The 15812-nt window shown below is 36.7% G+C and overlaps 1 protein-coding gene across 1 annotated transcript in view; it reads left to right on the forward strand.

The window, feature by feature from the left end:
* Positions 1-15812, forward strand: part of LOC123527411 (60S ribosome subunit biogenesis protein NIP7 homolog) — a 37476-nt gene that overhangs the window by 12723 nt on the left and 8941 nt on the right. Inside the window, exons 2-4 of the mRNA XM_045306835.2 lie at positions 173-259; positions 10116-10254; positions 14953-15093. Of these exons, the coding sequence (XP_045162770.2) occupies positions 173-259; positions 10116-10254; positions 14953-15093 (367 nt within the window). The remainder of the gene's footprint in view (positions 1-172; positions 260-10115; positions 10255-14952; positions 15094-15812) is intronic.

The following is a 15812-nucleotide window of genomic DNA, read 5'->3' on the forward strand; positions in this document are numbered from 1 at the left end:
GATTTAATTATATTTCTGGTGTAATTCAGGTACGAGCAGAAAACATACAGCTGAAGATTGTTTATTGGATTGTTTCCAAATGAAGAATTTTAAGAATTTTGCCTTTAAACGAGGTGGGAACATTGTATTGCCTGGCAATACCTTCCTCACTTGCTTTATTTCTCTTTTACAGTATTGGAGAAAACATCAAATTACTTCTTGATAGACCAGATGGATCCTACTGTTTTAGGCTACATAAAGATAGAGTTTTCTATGTGAAGTAAGTACTCCTCCAGACAACATAAAGACAGTTTTTGTTGGCAGTGAAGCGTGACCACAGATTTACCATACCACAAATATACGGTCAGAACGCTTGTCCGAAACCGAAGAACAAGTAGTTCCATGTCTTCCATACATTTTACGTAATTTAAGTCTATTTAACTTTCAGAAAGCTTCTGAGATTCAACTTTATCAAAAAATGCATTGCTTAAAGGCCTAGATTTTGGCAGTGGGCCAAGGGATTTCTGTCTTCACCAGCACAGTTGGGGGCTAATGACCATCACAGTATGGTTCCAATAAACAAGGGTCAATGTTTATTGGAGAGTCAGTCTACCTTACAAGTGTATCAATTAGTGAGAAGGGGAAACAATGTAATTTATTTTAAAATGATATATAACTGATAACTTTTAAAGTTATACTAGATTTTTTTTGGCATTTCTATGTAAAGAAAAATATTTATTGATCAAACACAATAATAAGATAATCAGAAACTTATTTTCACAATAATGAAATAATGATAAACTTACTTAAAGAAATATGCAAGTTTTTATTTTTTCAAAGTCTGTCTGGAGAATTATGATATTTCAGAAAAATGTGACTTTCACTCATCTAAAGCTTGCAGAATACTGTAAATAACATTTGTCTAAAAATTGAAAACAGTATGTGCGTTTCAAAGTTACAAAGCAAAGCATGTAAAAAGTCACTTTTGGCAACATACTGAAAATGAAAATTCGGTATAGATGGAACACAATAATTTTAAGTTCAAATAATGTTGATTACATGAATACAAGAAACCCAGTTTCCAATTAGAAAAACATTGTTTGTCAGCACAAAGAACTCATGAAGTTTTCACTATACTTGTGTTTTATTATCATTATTATTTTCAGTATTATTACTGTATCTTTAATCATCCTTTATGTAATATAATAATAATAACAATAATAATAACAATAATAATAATAATTATGATTATTTTTATTATTATTATTATCATTATTATAACATCAAAGTAATAGTTATTATCATCTATATAATATCAAAATAATAATTAATATTATTATCATTCCACATTCACTGAAGAAAAATTAATTTCTTTCAACTCCACTGCACACATCTTCATGGTCTAGTTGGGGTCCCTGCTGTGCTAATTGCCCTCTAATCAGTTACGGTTACATAATCGCTGATAAGCAGCAGATAAGATGGGAGTTGTATATTGGATTTGGGGGGGGACACTTATATAGTAGTGAATCTAGGCCTTTAAGTACATATTTGTCGTAATCTATACTTTATAACAAAAACAATGTTTATGAAAATGAGCATGCTTGCTTTGTTCACATGACCAAAACAATTCTTCATCACGTGACCAAAATAAACTATAAATAACCTGTAAAAATCACTTCAGCACCATCCGCGTAGATCTATAAACGGTATTAAACCCAAGTTACCTCTTTTGTCATGTTTGTAAACGTTTTAAATTGAAACTCAGTTCCTGCTAGAAAAGTTAATCGAAATTTTATTATTATAACAACACCAAAGAGCTTGTTTTGGTCACATGATCAGAAAACATCTAACTACAATGGCGTGCGTTCTATTTCGGATAAAATTGCACCCGTGTATCCGTCGAACTTTGTAGCATAGAAATGGGTTTATGGAAAGAAATATTGCATGAAATCAATAGAAGAGGCGTTATCTTATTTATTATCCCCCGATGAAAGTCGGAGGGATATAGTTTTGGCGTTGTTTGTCCGTCCGTCCTTCCGTCCGTCTTTCCGTCCGTCCGGAGCCATATATCTAGGAAATGGTTGGGAATAATTATATAAAACTTCATATACATGTTCACCACTATGAGTTCTTGTGGCCCGTCAAGTTTCAGTCAGATTGCCCTAGTAACACCAGAGTTATGGCCCTTAGAAGTTTCTACTGTTAACTATATAGGGTACTATAAATATGGCAATTTCTGCATCATAACTTTTGATATATTTGACCTAGAACTATGAAACTTAAACAGAATTTAGTTCACCATAATGTGGTTGTGTACACACAATTTCGTTCGCATTTATTTGTAAATTAAGAGTTATTGCCCTTTAATTTTATAAAAATCCACATATTTGTACGTAACAAACTTACCATTTGGTAGAATTTCATTAAATTTCTTTCATTCTTTTCCATGAACATTTATTGTAAACATGTGAAGTTGTGTACCCACACCTGGTCACCCCCTTACCTTGATCACACCCCTCCCCCCCCAAAAAAACCCCAAAACAATCATTCCTTATTTTAGATTTTTTTCAAACAAACTTCATATACATGTTCACCACTATGAGGTTATGGGGCCCATCAAGTTTCAGTCAGATTGCCCTAGTAACACCAGAGTTATGGCCCTTAGATGTTTCTAGTGTTAACACTATATAGGGTACTATAGATCTATAGATATGGCAATTTCTGCAACATAACTTTTGATATATTTGACCTTGAAATATGAAACTTAAACAGAATTTTGAGCACTATAATGTGGTTGTGCACACAATTTCGTAGGGATTTCTTTTGTAACTTTAGAGTTATTGCCCTTTAATTGTCTAAAAATCCACATATTTGTACATAACAAACTTACCATTTGGCAGAATTTCATTAAATTTCTTTCATTCTTTTCTATGAACATTAATTATAAACATTTGAAGTTGCGCACCCACACCTGATAACCCACTTGCCTTGGTCACACCCCCCCCCCCCACCCCCCAAAAAACATATTTTGTTTTATTCCTTATTTTAGATTTTTTTCAAACCTTCCATGAATATTTATCAACATGATGCAAGTTGTACCATTCCCCCACCTCCACCCACCACTGATCATGCATCCTCTGCCCCCCACCCACCACCCCTCCCCCACTTCACCCATTTTTTTATTTTTTTTATTTTCATTTTTAATTTTCCATCAATATTTATAATCAGCATATGAAATTTTGTTTCCTCACCCGTTCCCCCGCACCCCCACCCCCTTAAAAAATAAAGTTATACATATATCTATATATATATATATATATATATACATATTTCCATTCCTTTTTTTTTTTTTTAAATGTTCAAACCTTCAACATGTTAAGTTGTGACTGCACAAACCTTGCCCTCAGCCATGTTCAAGATATCTTACTTGATTGTGTTCTCTTAAGGACATCTGTTCTTTTAAGTTCAAATGTACATGTTAAACAGCAACATCTGGTGCCAAACCACTCAAAGACAATATTTCGTTCCAGTTAAACTTCAAGCGCACATTTCAATAATTGCATTTAATTTTAAAAGCTAAGCTTATTACAGTAAGCATATCCCATTCAAAATAAATTCTTTAGTCAGGATCAAAGTATCATACATTTATTATGTACTCTTTAATTAAACATTTGCTTTCTGTTAAACTGATTTTGACTAATGAAATTATTTGCTTCTTATTAACATCCTTAACTTTTTGCCGGACATATTTTTTTGCCATTCCTCACCACAAACCCTTTCGGCTGGGGATACCAATTCATCAAATTTGCTTGTTTCTCATAGAGAACGATACGATCCTTCCATAATATTTACGTAAATAATTTTTATTTGCACGACTTAGGAAAATAATTGCAGCCTTAACGGAGGGGGCGAAAAGTTCGTACCTGTTTCCCGAAAATACAAACATATTCACTTTAATTTAATTTAATATTACATTCCAGCTGGTGTTTGCGATTGACATATCATTAAAGGGTATAATTAATTCGAAAGAAAAATTATTTTTAACAAGTTCGCCTTTTAATCGCCGGTAGATTTGTGGTGTTTTTGTCCCCAAATATTCACGTACTGTCGTACGATTTCTTCTCAGATAATTCTACAATACGTCACCTCAACGCAACAAAGTCGTATCTTACTATAAATTTATAATAAGATACGACTTTGTTGCGTTTAGGTGACGAATTATAGCGGGATTCGGAAGACTGCAATGAAAGCATTTGAGACAATTCAAACTAAGTTAGAAAAATGGCAGTTTTCAATATTTGCATTCTTAACGATAAAATTTGTAAAAATATCCTTCGGAAGCATAGAATGTAACCAAGAAGAATAATAGCAGACTCGGTTTGAGAGGTAATGAAATGTGCAACACCTTTTACACTCCTTAGCACCGGCTTAAGCGGAACTCTACATATGTTGAATGGACTCCATGATCCCAAAGGACCAGAAAATATAACAACACTAAAGCATGCATGTTGTCATGATTATGAGGCATATAAATTAATATACAGCTGAAAAATGACTGAATGCTACCCGAAGATCATGATGTGTGCTGATATTGGAGACAGTAGTAGTTGTTTTGTTTGTTTTAAAATTGAATGAAACATTTTATTTCATTGTAAATATTCTTTTATGGTTGCTTTATGTTTAAGAACTATTCTGAAGTGTCTTTTATCTATGTAATTTATGTATAATATATTCGTAGCCTGCTTTTACCACTTGAGATGAGATCTCATTTGAAAAAAAAAAATTAAAAAATCGCCTGTCAGTGTCACAGGGGCTTGAACATGGAAATCCGTTTCTGATCAGTAACTTGAGAACCACTTAACCCAGAATGTTGAAACTTCATAGGATGATTGGACATGTAGAGTAGATGACCCCTATTGATTTTTGAATCACTTGATCAAAAGTTATGGTCACAGGAACCAGAACTTTGAAAACAGTTTCCAACCAACCACTTTAGAATCGTTTGACCCAGAACCTTCAATCATGATGATAGGAATTACAAAGTCGATGACCCTTTATGTTTCTGGGGTCACTTAAGGGAAAGGTCACAGAGGCATGAAGATGGAAAAACTCTTTCTGGACCAATAACTTGAGAATCACTTGACCCAGAATATTGAAACTTAATAGGATGATTGGACATGCAAAGTAGATGACCCCTGTTGATTTTGGGCACACTCGATCAAAGATCAAGGTCACAGGGGCCTGAACATGTAAAACAGTTTACTTGAGAACCACGACAGGTTCGATCCCCGGCCGCGTCATACCAAAGACGTAAAAAATGGTACTAGTAGCTTCCTCGCTTGGCGCTCAGCATTAAGAGGATAGTGCAAGGACTGGTCAGCCCAGTGTCAGTATAATGTGACTGGGTGGGGTATCATGCCACGTGTCTACGGCGTGATATTCCAGTGAGGCAGCACTATAAAGTTGGGCATTGTGCTCACTGCTACAAGTAGACACCGTCGTTTATATGACTGAAAAATTGTTGCAAAAGACGTTAAACCCGAACACACACACACACACAGAATATTGTAACTTCGTAGGGTGATTGGACATGCCAAGTAGATGATCTCTATTGCAGCCAATCATTAGTGTCTCTTTGTCTTTCGCTCCTATCCTCTATTGATTTCTTGCCTATTATGGCTATGCATTGGGGGACTAGGGATACAGGAGGGGTATATTGTGAATATTGATGATGGATGTTGGTTTGTCTGTAGACAAATCAGTTTCCGGATGATAACTGGAGAACGCTTGGCCCTAGGATCGTGAGATCAGGAGATTTGTCATGACCAGCAGATGACCCCTATTGATTTTGAGTTCAGTAGGTTAAAGGTCAATATCACATTGACAATAGAACTGTTTTGCCAGAAAACTAGATTATGCTTTGGGCTAAGATTACATTTGATACGGAGGTCATTTAAGACTGGTGAATGACCCATAATTATTGATTTAAGGTCAATATGTTAAATGTCCAGTGGGCAGTGACCAAATAATTTCTGTTCCTTGTCAGTTACTTCATGCAAGTGTTCTACAAGCTATTGTTATAATTAGAATCTCCAAACATCACATAATTATCAATTAGTCCATGACCTTTGCTCACATTTACTGTTATTCCCCTTGTTGCAGTAAAAGCAGTGTGTTTCACATTGATTTGTAAAAAATGCTTATAATTCAAAAAAGATTTTGAGCAAAATTAACCAAACCTCACAAAATTTTCAATAAGCACATGAGCTTTGCTCATATATTATTTTATCCCCTTTGACAGAGTTTTACCCCTTGATTTGGTAAAAGAAAGGTTGAAAATGCTTATTAATCAAAAGTTGTTTAACTAGAATCACTAAACTTAAGCTAACTGTTCATGCCCATAACAAGAAGCTGTCAACCGCTGCCCACATCAGTTCTCTCAGTGCTTTGATTCCTTGTGAAGTAAATATTGTATCCAGGGTTCGCACAGGTCTTAAAAAGTCCTTGACTTGAAAACTTTTTGAAAATGACATAAACCATAAAAAAAACCTAGAAAAGTACTTGAATAAAAAAAAAAAATGCTTGAATTTCACCTCAAAGTCCTTGAAAACATTCTGTCTACTACATTGCTTTGCAGAAAAGAGAAAAAGGTAAATTTTTGAAAACGCTGGATTGGGTCACAAATTGATTTCCTCATATGCTTTAATAGTTGTCTGTGGCCGCATTTTATCGAGATTTACAGTGTGCTATCTCTACTACATCACTGTGTATTTCCATTTCCGTATTTAACTGAAACACTGATTGTGATGGTAAAGGTTATTATGTCTCTCCCCGTACTGGGGGAGACATATTGTTTTTGCCTTGACCTTTGATCTACTGACCTCAAAGTCGAACCTGACCTTTATTTTCTGATGTTACACCTGTGTACCAAAAATTATTTAAATCAGCCACGCCTTTCATTAGTTATTATCAGGAAACCATGAAAACCAACGGACCGACCGACCAACAAGCTCACGCCTATATACCGGCCCCCCACCCCAACTTCATTTTGTGGGGGTATAAAGACAAATGTTCTGACAAAGTTTCAAGAAAATCAAATAACAAGAGAGCCATGATGGCCCTGTACTGTTCATCTGACTCAAATAGGTACATGATTTCTTTGTACAGGATCTCTACATAATGCTACATACATGGTACCTAAGCTCTAGGCCTTAAAGTGTTAGAAAAAGAGATTTTTTGAAGTTTTTCCTTTATAAGTCTATACAAAACAAGGAGCTGCGTTCAATAAACGCTTGATGCCCCCAGTGGCATCCTTGTCCATAGATTTTGCACCTAAGTCCAAAACGAGGTCAAGGTCAAACTGAGGTCAGGTGATGTTTGAAGATGAGGAATGGTCACAGTTTACATCTGTATTAGTATCAATTCATTCTTGTAAGGGGTATTGATGCTAGACGAAACGGTCCCATTTCGTTAACCAAGAGATGGCACATAATTCCATGCAGAACTCATTTTCTTAAAATAAACCAGAAGGCCTAGAGCTTAGATATTTCACATGTAGCATTGCCTATCGGACCTCTACAAAATTTGTTCAAATCATGACCGCCGGGTTCAAATTGACCCCGCCCCATGGGGTTACTTGATTGTACATAGAAAAATCTTCAAAATTTAAAAAAAAAAAAAACCCAGAAGGCCTAGAGCTTAGATATTTCACATGTAGCACTGCCTAGTGGACTTCTACAAAATTTGTTCAAATCATGACCCTGCCCCAGGGGTTACTTGATTGTACATAGAAAAATCTTCAACATTTTCTTAAAATCAACCAGAAGGCCTAGATCTTAGATATTTGACCTGTAGCATTGCCTAGTAGACTTCTTCAAAATTTGTTCAAATCATGACCCGGGTCAAATTGACTCCGACCCATGGGTTCTTGATTGTACAAGAAAAATCTTCAAAATTTTCTAAAAATAACCAGAAGGCCTAAAGCTTAGATATTTGACATGTAGCATTGCCTAGTGGACCTCTACAAAATTTGTTCAATCTTGACACCCCCCCCCCACGGGGTCAAATTGACCCAGTCCCAGGGGTTACTTGATTGTACATAGGGAAATCTTCATAAATTTGCTAAAAATAAACCAGAAGGCCTAGAACTTAGATATTTGATATGTAACATTGCCTTGTAGACTTCTACAAACATTGTTCAAATCATGACCCCCGGGGTAAAATTGGCCCCGCCCCAGGGGTCACTTGATTTTACATAGGAAAATCTTCAAATTTTTTAAAAAATAAACCAGAAGGCCTAGAGCTTAGATATTTGACATGTAGCATTGCCTAGTGGACCTCTACAAAATTTGTTCAAATCTGGACCCCCAGGGTCAATTGACCTGCCCAGGGGTACTTGATTGTACATAGGAAATCTTACATTTGCTAAAATAAACCAGAAGGCCTAGATATTTGATATGTAACATTGCCTTGTAGACCTTCTACAAATTTTTTTTCAAATCATGATCCCCGGGTAAATTGCCCCCCCCCAGGGGTTCACTTGATTTTACATCGAAAATCTTCAAAAATTTCTTCAACATAAATAACCAGAAGGCCCAAGGCTTAGATATTTCACACGTAGCATTGCCTAGTCGACCTCTACAAAATTTGTTCAAATCATGACCCCGGGGTCAAATTGACCCCGCCCCATGGGGTTACTTGATTGTACATAGAAAAGTCTTCAAAATTTTCTAAAAATAAACCAGAAGGCCTAGAGCTTAGATATTTGACATGTAGCATTGCCTAGTGGACCTCTACAAAATTTGTTCAAATCTTGACTCTCCCAGGGGTCAAATTGACCCAGTCCCAGGGGTTACTTGATTGTACATAGGGAAATCTTCATAAATTTGCTAAAAATAAACCAGAAGGCCTAGAACTTAGATATTTGATATGTAACATTGCCTTGTAGACTTCTACAAACATTGTTCAAATCATGACCCCCGGGGTAAAATTGGCCCCGCCCCAGGGGTCACTTGATTTTACATAGGAAAATCTTCAAATTTTTTAAAAAATAAACCAGAAGGCCTAGAGCTTAGATATTTGACATGTAGCATTGCCTAGTGGACCTCTACAAAATTTGTTCAAATCTGGACCCCCCAGGGTCAAATTGACCCTGCCCCAGGGGTTACTTGATTGTACATAGGGAAATCTTACATTTACTAAAAATAAACCAGAAGGCCTAGATATTTGATATGTAACATTGCCTTGTAGACTTCTACAAATTTTTTTTTCAAATCATGATCCCCGGGGTAAAATTGGCCCCGCCCCAGGGGTCACTTGATTTTACATCGGAAAATCTTCAAAAATTTTCTCAAAATAAACCAGAAGGCCCAGAGCTTAGATATTTCACACGTAGCATTGCCTAGTCGACCTCTACAAAATTTGTTCAAATCATGACCCCGGGGTCAAATTGACCCCGCCCCATGGGGTTACTTGATTGTACATAGAAAAGTCTTCAAAATTTTCTAAAAATAAACCAGAAGGCCTAGAGCTTAGATATTTGACATGTAGCATTGCCTAGTGGACCTCTACAAAATTTGTTCAAATCTTGACTCTCCCAGGGTCAAATTGACCCAGGCCCAGGGGTTACTTGATTGTACATAGGGAAATCTTCATAAATTTGCTAAAAATAAACCAGAAGGCCTAGATCTTAGATATTTGATATGTTACATTGTCTAGTAGACTTCTACAAACTTTGTTCAAATCATGACCCCCGGGGTAAAATTGGCCCCACCCCAGGGGTTACTTGATTGTACATCGGAAAATCTTACAAAAAATTTCTAAAAATCATCAGTTTGACATTTGAAACATGTAGCTCATATTACTCAGGTGAGCGATCCAGGGTCATCATGACCCTTGTTGTGAAATGTAGGTCCAGTTTGAGACTGGATCGTCTGATTTCAAAAACTAGGCCACAAGATCAAAACATAGAAAAGATTTGATATTTCTTCAGTGGTTGTATTTTAAGGCCATCATGACCCTCTTAGTCTGATATTGTCAGGAATGTTTTTTGCATGACTCTATCAAAATTGTTACCTGTTTGAGCTGTAAAACCATGATGAGTGTTATAAGGCTATCTTGACTATGTTTTTTTTCAGTGAGGAGTTGATGAAGAGAGCTGGAAACATAGGAAGACCAAACCTCATCAGTTTTGGTACATGCTTTGGCAAATTCACAAAATCTGGCAAATTCAGGCTACATGTTACAGCCCTGGATTATTTGGCACCATATGCTAAGGTAAGAATTTTGAAATGTTGAACATGATCAGTTATGCCCCTTACCCACCCTTTAAAGAAGCAGGGGTATATTGCTTTGGACCTGTTGGTCTATTGGTAGGTAGGGCCAAAATTAAAATATGTTTGTTTGCTGTCTCCCTACTTACCCGCTTAAAATGCTGCGCCTCAAAAGTTTTTATTGGTCAAAAATGCTGGTCAATTTTTTTTTAAGTTGCGATATGACAAGTGCTGCATATATTTCAAGTAAGCAAAATAATAAGTAAGAAAGTTGAAATTGTATTATTTAATTTCATCCTTTTATACAACAGATACAGGTTTGTCTTATTTTTACAGAAGAAAATATTCTGTAAGAAACTATCGTAATATTCTATCTAGTGGTAAAAGTATAATTCCCCTCCCCCACAAGAAAAAAAAAGAAATGCCTACCTACCTACCCAACTTTAAAAAGTAGGGTCGGGAGACAGCAAACAAAGACTTTTTTAAATGTGGCCTAGAGTGAATGGTTTCTGCTCAATAACTTGAGAACCACTTGACCCAGAACCTTCAAACTTAGTAGCATGGTTGGGCTTATCAAGTAATGACCCCTCATGTTTTGGGGGGTCCAAAGGTCAAGGTCAAAGGGGCCTGAACCCTGAGAATGGTTTCTGCTCAATAACTTGAAAACCACTTGACATAGAACCTTCAAACTTGATAGGAAAACTGAGCTTATCAAGTAGATGTCCACAAAAGTTTTTGAGTTCAACAGGTCAAAGGTCAAGGTCACTGCGGCTTGAACCTTGAAAATAGTTTCCGCCCAAAGACTTGAGAACTACTTGACCCAGAACATTAAAACTTTAGCATGATTGGGCTTACAAAGCAGATGATCCCTTTAGTTTTTTTGGTCAGTAAGTCTAAAGGTCAAGATCACAGAGGCTAGAACTTTGAAAATTTTTACCACCTGATAACTTGAGAACCGCACTACCCAGAACCTTCAAACCAGGTAGCATGATTGTGCTTATGAAGTAGATGACCACTTTTTTGTTTGGGGTCAGAAGGCCAAAGGTAAAGGTCACAGGGGCCTGAACCTTGAAAACAACTTCGTCCAATAACTTGAGAACCACTTGACTCCGAACCTTCAAACTTTACAGTATGACTTGGTTTATGGAGATGATGACCCTTATAGTTTTTGGGGTCAGTAAGTCAAAGGTCGGGGTCACAGGGGCCTGAACCTTCATGACAGTTTCTGCTCAGTAATTTGAGAACTACTTGACCTAGAACCTTAAAACTTGGAAGCATGATTGGGCTGATGATATAGATGACCCGTTTTGTTTTGGGGGTCAGTAGGTCAAATGTCAAGGTTCCAGGGACCTGAACATTGAAAATGGTTTCCCCTAAATAACATGAGAACCACTTGACCCAGAACCTTGAAACTTGATAGCATGACTGGGCTTTCAAAGGTCAAAGTAACGGGCCTGAACCTTGAAAACAGTTTCCATTCAATAACTTAAGGTACCTTCCAACTTGATGGCATGATTAAGCTTATGAAGTTGATGACCCCTATTGTTTTGTTTGAGGTCAAAGGTCAAGGTCATAGTGGTCACGGGACTGAAAGTGGAACAAGCCATCATGGGAAGCATACTTGTTTTACAAACAACTCTTGTTCTTACAATATCTGAGGTATTTAAAATGTTTGACATGTCTTATTCAGAAAATATCTGATGTACTTCAAACATTTCACATGTTTTACTCTGAAAGTATCTAAGTTATTAGTCCCCTACTGGTTGAAAACCAGTTACAGGGACTATAGGATTGCCCTTTTCCATCCATTTGTCTGTCATTTCATCTGTCTGTCCGCAATTTCGTGTCCAGTCAATGTCTGTATCATTCATGAAGGGATTTCAATATTACTTGGCACATATGTTCCCCATGATGAGACAAGGTGTCGTGCGCAAAACCCAGACCCCTTGCTCAAAGGTCAAGGTCACAATGGGAAGTCAAAGTTCAACAGGGCTTTTCCTGTACAGTCCATAACTCTGCCATCCATGAAGGGATTTTAATATTACTTGGCACAAATGTACCTCATGATAAGTCGATGTTTCGTGCACAACTTTCAGATCCCTAGCTCAAAGGTCAAGGTCACACTTAGCTGTCAAATGTTAACCTTACTTGAACAGGGTCTATTTTGTGTCCGGTCCATAATTCTAGTCATTCATCAAGAGATTTTGATATTACTTGGCACATATGTTCCCCATGAGACGACGTGTCATGCGCAAAACCAAGACCCCAAGGTCAAAGGTCAAGGTCACAATTGGAGGTTTTAGGTCAACAGGGTTTTTTTCCTTTCTGGTCCAGAACTTTGTCATCAATCAAGGGATTACAAAATCATTCATAATTTGGCGTAAATGTTCCCCGTGATGAGACGATATGTCATACACAACACCCAGAACCCTAGCTTAAAGGTCAACACACTAGGAGGTCAAAGGTCAGTAGGATTTTTTAGCTCGACTATACGAAGTATTGAGAGCTGTCCTACTCGACCCGGTGTCGGCGTCGGCTTCCTTCCGCGTCCGCACTTTGTTTAAAGTTTTGATGCACTTTCACTTTACCTCTGTAATTACTTGATGGCTTTGTTTCAAACTTAAAACAATTATTCCTCATCATCACCCACATCATATGGCACAAGGGCCATAACTTTCACACCAGTATTTCATGAATTATCCCCCCTTTTTACTTAGAATTTCAGGTTAAAGTTCTGATGCACTTTCACTTTATCTCATTTATTACTAAATGGATTTGATTCAAACTTAAACTAGTTGTTCAGCCTTATCACCCACATCATATGACACAAGATCCATAACTCTGGAACCAATTTTTCATGAATTATGCCCCCCTTTTACTTTGAATTTCAGGTTAAAGTTTCATGCACTTTCACTCATATCTCAGTTATTACTAAATGGATTTGATTCAAACTTAAACTAGTTGTTCCACATCATCACTCACATCATATGACACAAAGGCCATAACTCTTGCAGCAATATTTCATGAATTGTCCCCCCTTTTTACTTAGAATTTCAGGTTAAAGTTTTGATGCACTTTCACTCTATCTCAGTTATTACTAAATGGATTTGATTCAAACTTAAAATAGTTATTCAACATCATCACTCACATCATATGACACAAGGGCCATAACTCTTGCACCAATATTTCATGAATTGTCCCCCCTTTTTACTTAGAATTTCAGGTTTAAGTTTTGATGCACTTTCACTCTATCTCAGTTATTACAAAATGGATTTGATTCAAACTTAATATAGGTGTTCCACCTTATCACCCACATCATATGACATAAGGTCGATAACTCTGGTACCAATATTTCATGAATTATGCCCCCCCCCCCTTTTACTTAGACTTTCAGGTTTATTTTGATGCATTTTCACTATATCTCAGTTATTACTAAATGGATTTGATTCAAACTTGAAGTTGTTATTCCACATCATCACCCATATCATATGATACAAGGTGCAAAAATTACTTTTGCACCAATTTTTCATGAATTATCCACCTTTTTGCTTAGAGTTATACTTATTTAATGTTCTTTATCTCTCTTATTACTTAATACTTTTGACACAGACTTAAGCTATTGTCCAATATCTTCATTCTTATTGGAGTCATTAAACACTCTAGTGACAGCTCCAGCTTCCTCAGATGTGCCCAGTTTCACTATCCAGCATCGAAATAGTCGAGCGCGCTGTCTCCTGAGATGGCTCTTGTTTCCTGCCCGGTCTATAACTTTGTAATGCAATACAGGATTTAAATATCAATTGGCACAAATATTCCCCTGGATGAGACAACGTGTCATGTGCAAAACCCGGACCTATAGCTGAAAGGTCAAGGTCACACTTGAAAGTCAAAAGCCAGGAGGGCTTTTTTTCCCCCGTCCAGCTTTAACTCAACAATCCTTAAAGGGATATTAATATTACTTGGCACAAATGTTCACCACCATGAGACGGGGTGTCATGCACAAGAACCAGGTTCCTAGGTTTTTTTGTTATAACATATTATATATATAGTACAATATTGTTTATACATCATTGACAGATATCAATTCATTACGTTGTACTGCAGTAGAGAAAATTAGGTGGCTTTGAATTGCATGGCAATACTTCATTCACTTGTTTGATATGAATGACACATTCAGACAATATCTATAGTGTCTAGTTTAGCTCAGTAGGGAGAGCATTGGTCTACGGATCATGGGGTCACGAGTTCGATCCCCGGGCGTGGCGTATGTTCTCAGTGACAATTTGATAAAGACATTGTGTCAGAAATCATTCGTCCTCCACCTCTGATAATTCATGTGGGGAAGTTGGCAGTTACTTGCGGAGAACAGGTTTGTACTGGTACAGAATCCAGGAACACTGGTTAGGTTAACTGCTGGCCGTTACATGACTGAAATACTGTTGAAAAAGGCATTAAACCCAAAACAAACAAACAACTCTGTAGTGTCTAAAACATTTGACACATTTTATGGTGACAATATGCAACGTTTTTGAATTACTCTACAGTTTATAGATTGAGTTGATCCTTTCTGAAATGTGTAATGCATGAAACTTACTCTGACACTGATAGCTGTAAAACTACACTTTATTTTGATTGAGGAAAGTACATTCGATTGAAATGAATAATTTGTAACATGAACATTAAATGTTGAACAAAATTTCAGTATAAAATATGGTTGAAAGCAAGTGCTGAGCAACAGTTTCTATATGGTCATCATGTGATGAAATCAGGTCTTGGCAGAATAACAGAGAATACACCACAATACCAGGGTGTTGTTGTCTACAACATGAGTGATGTTCCATTGGTATGCTATAAATACTCTATACAATCATTTGTGAGTTTCTTGTAAAATTTTATCATGCCATTACTATAACAACTGCCTGATAAAGCCTGTCTGAGAAAAGCAGCCTTCCTGAGAACACTTCACACTGTTTAAAGCTATGATAAAGTCCAAGGACATTAGATTGTAAGAGCCCTGCTTAATTTAATGAATCGGTTATCGTATATTAAGTAATTTGCACTCCTGTTTAACTAAAAATTATAAGTTGTTAATAATGGCATGATAAATAGAAGAACAGGTTACTGTCTTTTGAGAAGGGGGTTTCTTGCCTCCCTCCTTCCAGGACCATATCTAGCCTCGTCTGAGAAACCCTTTCTCAAAAGACAGTAACCTGTTATTCTTTATATCTCCCAGATTGAACTTTAAAAGTTGCCCGAGTAGTATTTCAAAGGATACAGTGAGTATTATTGTTTACCATTACAAAGGCATTTCTTTGGGGTATGACACACATTTAGTGATAGCTTTCAGTAGACAATGATTTTTGTTCAGCAGTAATTTTGTTTAGTATAAATTTTCATGCCCCCCTTTGAAGAAGGAGGGGTATATTGTTTTGCAGATGTCTGTCGTTCGATCCGTAGGTATGTAGACAAATCGGTTTATGGATGATAACTCAAGAATGCTTGAGCCTAGAATCATGAAAGTTAATAGGGAGGTTGGTCATGACCAGCAGATGACCCGTATTG

This window comes from Mercenaria mercenaria, chromosome 14 (assembly GCF_021730395.1).
Source record: "Mercenaria mercenaria strain notata chromosome 14, MADL_Memer_1, whole genome shotgun sequence".
In the NCBI taxonomy this organism is placed as follows: Eukaryota; Metazoa; Mollusca; class Bivalvia; order Venerida; family Veneridae; genus Mercenaria; species Mercenaria mercenaria.